Source organism: Lycium barbarum, chromosome 9, assembly GCF_019175385.1.
Source record: "Lycium barbarum isolate Lr01 chromosome 9, ASM1917538v2, whole genome shotgun sequence".
NCBI lineage: Eukaryota > Viridiplantae > Streptophyta > Magnoliopsida > Solanales > Solanaceae > Lycium > Lycium barbarum.
In genome coordinates, this window is record NC_083345.1 from 68,587,070 (window position 1) to 68,597,707 (window position 10,638).

General features: G+C 39.1%; 1 protein-coding gene across 1 annotated transcript; it reads right to left on the reverse strand.

Moving 5' to 3' along the window:
• Positions 1 to 9,512: 9,512 nt before the first annotated feature.
• Positions 9,513 to 10,194, reverse strand: LOC132610947 (protein EARLY FLOWERING 4-like). The gene has a single exon (XM_060325353.1). It carries the CDS (start codon positions 10,047 to 10,049, stop codon positions 9,666 to 9,668), a length of 384 nt encoding a protein of 127 aa, XP_060181336.1. The 5' UTR covers positions 10,050 to 10,194; the 3' UTR covers positions 9,513 to 9,665.
• Positions 10,195 to 10,638: the final 444 nt, after the last annotated feature.

Below are 10,638 nucleotides of genomic sequence, written 5' to 3' on the forward strand. Positions count from 1 at the left end.
AGTTTTTCGGGGTCTCAGTTCAGAGGTGATTCGGGTCAGGCAAGGCCACCCGTACCACGATGCTCCCAGTGTGGGAAGTTACATTGGGGTCAGTGCCGATCGGGTTTAGAGATTTGTTATTCATGTGGTGACCGGGCCATATTATGCGTGATTGCCCCTCAGTTCATGGTAGAGGTAGGACCCAGCCTTCAGGGTCGGTAGCCGGATCTTCAGCGTCTGTATGCCCTATGGGACCAGGTTCACATGCGCCAGTCGGCCATAGTAGAGGCAGAGGGAGAGTCCCCAGTTCTACCGGTCCTCAGCACCGTATTTATGCTTTGGCTGGACACCAAGATCTTGAGTCTTCTCCTGATGTGGTCACAGGTATATTATCAGTATTTTTCTCATGATGTATATGCTTTGATTGATCTGGGCTCCACGTTGTCATATGTCACTTCATATATTGCGGGTCGATTTAGAGTTGAGCCGGAGTCGATCAAACCTTTTGAGGTGTCTACACCCGTTGGTGAATCGGTAATAGCTAGCCGAGTATATAGAAACTACATAGTTGTGATTTGTGACCGTTGTACTATGATTGACTTGCATGAGTTAAAAATGGTAGACTTTGATGTCATTATGGGTATGGATTGATTGGCTTTTTGCTATGCCAATGTTGATTATAGAATGAAAATGGTTCGCTTCCAATTTCCGGAAGAACCAGTTTTAGAATGGAAAGGGAATACTGCGTCACCAAAAGGTAGGTTTATTTCCCATCTAAAGGCAAGGAAAATGATCACGAAAGGATGTATTTATCATCTAATTCAGGTTCAAGATGTAGAAGCTGAATCGCCAACTCTTCAGTCGGTTCCCGTGGTGAATAAATTTTCGAATGTGTTCCCGGAAGAGCTTCCAGGCCTCCCTCCTGAGCGGGAGATTGATTTTGCTATTGATGCGTTGCCGGACACTAAGCCCATATATATTCCTCCTTATAGAATGGCTCCCGCAGAATTAAAGGAGCAATTGAAAGACTTGCTTGAGAAAAGCTTTATTAGGCCTAGTTCATCTCCGTGGGGAGCACCCGTATTGTTTGTCCGAAAGAAAGATGGCTCCTTGAGAATGTGCATTGACTATCGGCAATTGAATAAGGCGACGATTAAGAATAGATATCCTCTCCCGAGGATTGATGACTTATTTGATCAATTACAAGGCGCCAAATGATTTTCAAAGATAGATTTGAGGTTCGGGTATCATCAAGTGAGAGTAAGGGAGAAAGATATCCCTAAGACAGCCTTCAGAACAAGATATGGCCATTTTGAGTTCCAAGTAATGTCATTTGGGCTAACAAATGCACCGGCAGTATTTATGGATTTGATGAACAATGTGTTCAGGCCCTTCCTAGATCTGTTTGTGATTGTATTCATCGATGATATCTTGGTGTATTCTAGATCCGAGGTAGAACATGCGGATCATTTGCGTACTGTCCTTAGAGTTGTTCAAGCTCGAGAGTTGTTTGCAAAATTTTCCAAGTGTGAGTTTTGGTTGAACTCAGTGACATTTCTGGGGCACATTGTTGCAACCGATGGTATTCGGGTAGATAGTCAAAAGATTGAGGCCATGAAGACTTGGCCAAGGCCCACAACTCCTACGGAGTTTCGTAGCTTTCTGGGCTTAGCAGGTTATTACCGGAGATTTGTCGAAGGTTTTTCTTCTATATCTACACCACTCACAAAGTTGACCCAGAAATCAGCAAAGTTTCAATGGACAGATGCTTGTGAACGTAGCTTCCAAGAGTTAAAAGATAGATTGACTTCTGCCCCAGTCCTGACACTTCCAAAGGGATTGGAAGGATATGTTGTTTATTGCGATACTTCAGGCATTGGGCTAGGCTGTGTGTTAACATGGTAAGGTGATCGCGTATGCTTCGAGGCAATTGCGGAAACATGAGAAGAATTATCCGACCCATGATCTAGAATTGGCTGCAGTGGTTCATGCATTAAAGATATGGAGACATTATTTATATAGTGTCCATGTGGATATTTATACAGATCATAAGAGTCTTCAGTATATCCTCAAGCAGAAAGAGTTGAATTTGCGGCAACGATGATGGTTGGAATTGCTAAAGGATTATGATGTTGATATCCTATATCACCCCGGAAAGGCAAATGTTGTGGCTGATGCTCTTAGCCACAGATCTATGGGAAGTTTGTATGATGTACGACCAGAGAAGAGAGAAATGGCTCGTGAGCTCCAGCGGTTAGCTGGCCTAGGAGTCCGAGTAGTGGACTCAGGTAGCAGGGGAACTACCATTCAGAATTCAGCAGTCTCGTCGCTAGTAATGGAAGTGAAAGAGCGACAATACGAAGATTCCATGCTAATGCATTACAGAGATACACTCCCTCAGAAAGAGGAGTCATCATTTGAGATCGCAGGAGACGGAGTTCTCCGATGCCGAGGCAGATTATGTGTTCCTGATGTGGTAGGTTTACGCCACCAGATATTGAGAGAAGCTCATTGTTCCCGTTATTCTGTTCACCCCGGAGCAACGAAAATGTACCATGATCTTAAATCTATATATTGGTGGAATGAGATGAAGAAAGATGTAGCAGAATTCGTAGCTAAATGTCCCAACTGTCAACAAGTGAAAATCGAGCACCAAAAGTCGGGCGGATTATTGCAAGCTATAGAAATTCCAACTTGGAAGTGGGAAGTAATTAACATGGACTTCATTACAGGCTTACCCCGTTCTCGACGTAAGTATGATTCTATATGGGTGATTGTGGATAGACTCACGAAGTCGGCTCATTTCTTACCAGTCAGAACGACATATGTGGCAGAAGATTATGCAAAGCTTTATGTTAAAGAGATAGTGCAACTGCATGGTGTTCCAGTATCTATTATCTCTGATAGAGGGACTCAGTTTACAGCTAATTTTTGGAAGTCCTTCCAAGAGGGTTTAGGGACCCTAGTGAGCCTTAGCACAGCATTTCATCCGCAGACTGATGGACAAGCTGAACGCACCAGTCAGACTCTTGAAGATATGTTATGGGCATGTATGATAGATTTTGGAGGTAATTGGGACGATCACTTGCCACTCATTGAATTTGCTTACAACAATAGTTATCATTCTAGCATCCAAATGGCACCGTATGAGGCTTTATAGGCGAAAGTCTAGATCCCCAATTGGGTGGTTCGATGTAGGAGAGGCTAAGTTGATAGGACCAGACTTGGTCCAGCAAGCCATAGAGAAAGTCAAGCTCATACAAGATCGGTTGTTAGCAGCTCAAAGTTGTCAAAAGTCCTATGCGGATAATCGTCGTAGAGACTTAGAGTTCCAAGTGAAATATTGGGTATTCTTGAAAGTGTCACCAATGAAGGGTATAAGGAGATTTGGCAAAAAGGGGAAGCTTAGACCCCGGTACATTGGGCCTTATGAGATTGTGCGGAAAATAGGCAAAGTGGCCTATGAGTTAGATTTACCTCCTGACTTGGAGTCAGTTCACCAAGTTTTCCATGTCTCGATGCTTCGTAAATGTGTTGGAGATCCTGCTAGGATCATGCCAGTAAACGATGTTCAAGTGACAGAGAAGTTGACTTATGAAGTGGTACCTATTGCCATACTAGATAGGCAAGTACGGAGGCTTAGAAACAAAGAAGTGGCCTCAGTTAAGGTTTTATGGAGAAGCAGTAAACGAGAAGAAATGACATGGGAAGCGAAAGAAATTATGCGATCCAAGTACCCGCATTTATTTCAGCCCTTAGAAGAAATCTAAGATGAGGTATCAAGATCATAAGGTATGTATGTTTTCCTTTTATGCTTTTGGGTTGTGTGTGGCCAAATTCGATTGCTATTATGTTGTGGCCCCATGAAGCATTGTTATTATGGGTTGTTGTGACAGGATGGTAGTGCCATATTACTGGGGAAACTCTGGCGAAATTTTTATAGAATCCCCGAGAACCTAACATTCGAGGACGAATGTTCTTAAGGGGGGGGGGGGGGGGGGGGGGGGAGAATGTTACACCTCGGAACTTTGGGTAGCTTAGCGGTGAATGCATTAACATAAGTTAAGGTGTACATGATGTCCCTACAAGTAAGAAGGGATTCTTAACGATTCTAATTAAAATTCCAAAGAAGTTAGAGGCAACGGAGAAAAGTTTGTCAAATAAAACTTCACTGCAGTTCTGTGAAAGGGGAGTTCGACGGTCGTTCTTTGTATCATCGGACGGGCCGACGATTCGTCGATTACGCCGTAGAATCGAGTTAGGATGAATACCATTCGACGATCAGATCGACGCTCCGTCGATCAGTTCGATGGACCGTCCTTCTCACCGTAGAATGAAAGGAAACGAAAGGTTGCTCACTGGAAATTTAACGACTTCGACGATCAGATCGATGCTCCATCGATCGTACCGTAGAACTGGTCGGGACAGATTTGGTTCTTTAAATAAGGGATTCAAGTTTCATTTCATTTCATTTCCATATCACACCTCTTCTCTCTAAAACATCTCTCTACATTTGTTATACAAAAATTCAAGAGGTATTAGTGATCAACAACATAAATTAAGTGAATCAAGTGTAAGAAAACCCATTAAAGATCATTCAAGTCAAGAAATCTCATTGGAGATGAGCTAGGGTTTGGGCTCAAGTGAAGTATTTCCACCCAAGCTTGTTCCTACAACATCTAAGGTAAGATTTATGATATTTCCATGTTGTTTAAGGTATTTGAAAGTTGAAATACTTGGATTGTAGAAGGATATAGAAAAAAATGGGTCATGAATGTGGAATAGTGCCATTTTGAGTAATAGCTTGAATTGAGTCATGATTCTTGATGTGTTGTGATATAAATGATGTTAAGAACATGAGATAGGCTATGTATATGAATGAATGTAGTCGTGTGTGATGACCATGGATATGGGTGAATGGAAGCGAAGTGAGAAATATAGATAATGTGGATGAATAAAGACTATTGTTATGATATTGTGAATGTATTATTGACATTTGGGAGTTGATACGTGATATGGGGGAATGTCGTATAAATAAAGGAGATGTTGTCCAATTTATATGTATATAATTATGTAACGCGCGCACACCTCTGCAGATGGTACGGATAACCCTGAAGCCTTGGTAAGGCTAGGTAGATGTAACCCTGAAGCCTTGGTAGGGCCAGGTATGAGTAACCTTGAGCCTTGGTTGGCCAAGTATGTAGGAAACACCGAACCTTCGTGGTCGGGCATGCTATGTAAATGTTATGTATATGATATAGATATGAGTATGAATACGAACATGATACGAATATGAATATGAATAAGACTATGTATATGAATACGATCATGGACGCAATGTAAATGAGTACGGATACGAATACGGATACGGATATGGATGTATGTACACAACCTCGCATTTGAAATGAAAGTCCCTATGACAAACAAGTAAGTGCTTATGACGATGATTCTACTATCTCCCATCTTATGCTATTTCTCATGTTGCTTATTATATTCCTATATTGATATTGATCATGCTTTACATACTCAGTACATTCTTCGTACTGACGTCCTTTTGTTTGTGGACGTTGCGTCATGCCCGCAGGTGCCCAGGAAGACAGACTTGATTCATAGCTACATTTCTCAGGAACTACATACCGGAGCTCCATTTCATTTGGAGCTATAGCTTTTGGGTATTGATTCTTTTGTGTACATAATTATCGGCATAGCGGGGTCTTGTCCCGTCTATATGATATAACATACTCTCCTTAGAGGCTCGTAGACATGTGTATGTGGTTAGATGTGTTTGGCCTTGTCGGCCTATATTTTGTATATCATTTTGTTAGCCTTGTCGGCTTATGTACATTGATATGGCATAGATGCCAATGATGATATAAAGGTATGGTTGTCCAATGGGACTAGTATGATTGATGAATAGAAATGTATGATTAAGTATGTGGCTCACCTAGATGTAAGTGTAAAGGTACGCTAAGGGGTGCCCGGGTGGGCTAGCATCGGGCGCCCGTCACGGCCCCTAGTCAGGTCGTGGCATAAAGTAAAGATCACAGTTGCTAACTCCAAATCGTGAATTGGGTCTCGTGATTCTTAAGCTATCGGGAGGCATGTGCTCACCTTGCCCCCTAAATAAAAACACAACCTAAACTCACTCTCAAGACATCACAATATACTAAATAGCCTCCTTTCCGGTAGGTAAAGTCAACATTGGGTTATAGTTAAGGCTATCTTGAGCATCTGAAAGCTTAACTCACATTCCTTCGTCAACTTGAACCGAACATTCTTCTGCGCTAACCTGGTCAAAGGTTGTGCTATGGCTGAGAATCCCGCCATAGATTATCTGTAATATCCTGCTAAGCTAAGAAACTCCGGATCTCTGTATTATTAGGCTTAGCCCACTGTTGTACTGCCTCGTCTTTTTAAAATCAACTAGAATACCATTCTTGAAAACCACATGACCCAAAAACGCCACAGTGTCCAATCAAAACTCACACTTCGAGAATTTAGCACAAAGTTTGTATCCTCACAACTTTTCCAACACCACCCTCAAATGATCCTTATGTTCCACCTAGCTAGGGGAGTAGATCAATATATATCATGGATGAACGCTATAACAAAAGTGTCGAGGAATGACTTGAGCACTCGATTCATATGATCCAAAAATGTTACTGCGACATTGGTAAACCCAAAGAAAATGATAAAATAGTCATAATGATCATAACGAGTCTGAAATGTTATCTTAGACGTATCCTCCTTCTTGATCCCCAATTGATGGTAACCAGACCTCAATTCAATCTTGGAAAAATAGACCACACACTGCAGCTAGTCAAATAAATCATCAATGTAGGGGTAGAGGATACTTGTTATTGATGGGACCCCCTTCTAAAAAATGATAAAAATGGATACCTCATGCAACCGAACAATCTCAGGGATTTAATTTTATTCTAACTACTCCGTTGTGAATGTAGTGTAAACCGATATGACGTGTGCGGACTTGGTAAGTCTGCCCGCCATCACCCAAACTAAATCATGTCTCTTCAGAGTACATGGAAAACTTACCATGAAATTTATGGTAATCCTCTCCCACTTTCACTCTGAAATAACCAAATGCTGAGTGAACCCTCCAGTTTTTTAATGCTCATACTTAACCTATTGACAATTCAAACAACGAGTCACATGGTCAGATATTGTTTCTTTAAGTGTTGATGCATCTTTTTAGCTCCTGGATGTATAGATCAATTAAGGGTGCCTCCTCCATAATAGTCAGTCTCAAGTCTCTCATATCTAATATACACATTCATATCACTTCATCGGAGTCAATAATCACTCTCTTAGTATGTCCTTAGTACTCCACCTGCTCCCTGAGCTTAAGCAACCAGAGAAAAGGATGCAACTTTGCATCTGATGCCATAAACATACATCTATCTCTAGAGTAACAAAAGCAAACTAATACCAAATATATGTACATATATTTCTATACTAGCAACGGATGCCCGTGCGATGCACGAGGCCAATATGATTAATTTTATTTTCTAATTTTCCTAAAGTCTTTTAGCAAAGTGTTATAGACAACGTTTAATAACATTTTAATTATTATTGCGTTATATCAACCAAGGACGGACCACGTGGTGAGGAGGGAGGGCACGTGCACTCGGTAACTACGGGAATTTTTTTGTATATATATGTGGTAAACCTTGAAAAAGTAGGTATATATATATATATATATATATATATATATATATATATATATATATATATATATATATATATATATATATATATAACTATGCACTCCTATTAACATAATTGCACTTGGTGCATTGGCTGATCCTAGGTAGTGCATTCTTTTTAGATCTTTTTGGTTAATCATCTCTTTTGCATCAGATATTGTGCTTTTACCCCAAGAAAATAGTACACACAAATGAGGTACACAGAATCAATCCCGCAATCATTCATATGGTTTGCACAACTTTAACCATTAAGCTATAACTGTAAGTTGGCTCAACATTGTTAACGTCTAGGTATTAGATTACAACCTATATTTGACCTATATATTTGTATTTTCGCCACTGCTCACGCCATCAGTTACCAGTCCGACAGGACCATTATATCTCAGTCATTATTGGCAGTTTAACTAGCGCCTATGCTAAGATAATGGTGCCCCTGCGGTCTTTAAATCCTGGGTCCGCCTCGGATATCAACATATGCAAAATGTGTTTGATGTACCATCAGTTTAGTTATAATTACATTAAGTAGAGTTCAAAAACTAATTAAAAAAAAAAAGTCAAATTATCCACATAGACCAAAAGCAAAATTTAGAAATCTTAATATGAATCCACAATTCAAGGCCAAAGCAACAAAATAAACGCATAAGACGGGTACGATGAAACTCAATCTACTCAACATCTTTGAGGAAATACCGGGATAGTCTGTCATAGGCTTTGGCCATATCAAGTTTGAAAAATGTGATTTCTTTGTAATAACTTGAAGCCAAGACTATATTAAGCTCGTCAATATTATCTTTGTCATTCAATTCTTGGTCTCCCTTGTGGTCTACGAAATTACGTTTATCTATATATTTTACTTTTTTTTTTGTAACAATTTAAAGTCACGGACCATGTCAAGCTCGTAGATTTTATGAATGTCGTTCAATATTTTTAATCTTTTGTTGATTGAAAAAAGCGTTTACAAATGAGTATGTTAGTAAGGATAAATATATATATATATATATATATATATATATATATTTACATTAATGATAATGAGATAAAATTATTAAATTTAATGAAATCAAAATAAGTAAAGTAAATGTAATATTGTAAGCCACAATAAAAATTTTCTATTATATATAAGTGGGGAAGAGGGACAAACACATCAAAACATTAAGGGAGGTTTTTAAAGTTTCCCACGGGTGAAATTTACCAAAAATATGTGGGAAAAGACTGAAAGAAAATAAATAGTGAGAAACCGAGGCAAAAATGTGACTATACCCACACAAATACATGTCATCAAGAAGAGAATACATGTCACCAAAAAGAGGTTACAAATGAAATTAAATAGAATGAGGGTATAGAAAAAATAATTTGTTGGTCTTTACCAATAGAGTACACAATACTACTTCTATAGTTGTGTTCGTACCTCTTCCTCTCTTATATATAATAGAAATATGGTGTTACTCAATTGCTGGTCTCTTAAATGTAATTCAAAAGTTTTTTTTTTTTTTTGTGTGTGATTATGTTTTCTCTAGAAACTATAAAGGGACAAAATTAAATAAACATGTAGAACTTGAGTTTCTTAAGGTTATGAAGAGGGTGAAAATTTTAGACGCTTCTGTTTAGTGCTTATATAAATTCCTCCACATAAGTTCTTTTACTGACGTAAACATTTTACAATAGTTTCATTTTAGCTAAGTAAAACTGATTAAAATGCGTTATATATTTTAGTTAAAATTTCAAATTAATGTTTGACATCATGTGATATTTGGAGATAGCAAACAAACATCATAGCATAAATCAATTCCTAGATCGGGGACGTTAGTTGAATATGTCTAAACATTAATTATTCCGGATGTTTCCAATCCAATCAGTGAAATAGCTGCAATTACGATTTTAAAAGAAGCTAAAAAAAGTTTATTACATATATAAGATTAAATATAGAAGCCATCTCAGTAGTGGCTTTTTCTAAATCCCCTCTCAAACACCATTCTTCCGTTGATGGACCATAGACGTAAAGTTGTTATTAAAATCAGAATATATAGAAGCAACCTTCGATATGTTGCCATTAAGTTCCTGAGTTAGACCCACGTTCTGGACCATATTGTTGTGCGTTCTCGACTGCTGATTCTCGTTAACCTGTTGAATTAATAATCTGTTCCGATCCAACACTGACTGCACCTGCCTAAAATTGTTGGAAAAGTTGTTCCACATCTCCGAGTCACCTTCCTCCATACTGTAATCATGCTCTTCCGTGAACATTTCCATGGTAGAGTTATCAGGTCTAATACGAACACCGTGATTATTAGTCTTACGGGAGTTCGATTTTGCTAAGGTTTGACGGTAGTTAGAGGGGTCTTCCATTTCGTTAAAAATTGATGAAGAAATATAAACAAAGGGATTTTGTTCACTCTTGTCGTTGATACTTATTATAATAATGCATATATTTTAGTGCTATTTATATGGAGACAGGGGAGATGAGATGTTAGATATTGTTAAGAGTGAAATAGAGATGAGTAACATTGTGATGCTGCTGAGGAATAGAAAATGGGTGAAGGACTTTAAGCCACGCTCTTGGAAGTTGGAAGGAGTAAATTGAGTAAAATATCTTCTTATGGATTCTCATTGGACCCCATTAAAAAGTGCAAAATGTCACAATTTGGCCGGCACAATCTCAATCCAGAATAAAAGACCCTTGGGCACGTGAGGAATGTTACGTGGTGCCTTCCTGAGACTTCTTAGAAGGGCGACGTAAGGCTAAGCAACCAATGATTCCAAGGTTACTATCCGCCAACCGGGGTCCCCTCCGCATGCTAGACGAGACTGTCAGTGCCGTGTGGGAAAACCAATGTCAAGAGCAATTGAAAGAACAGAAAAGTGAATTGAGAATGAGAAAGAAAGAAAGCTTGTTTGCATTAATGAAAGCTATTACAATGAGAGAAAGCGGTGTCGA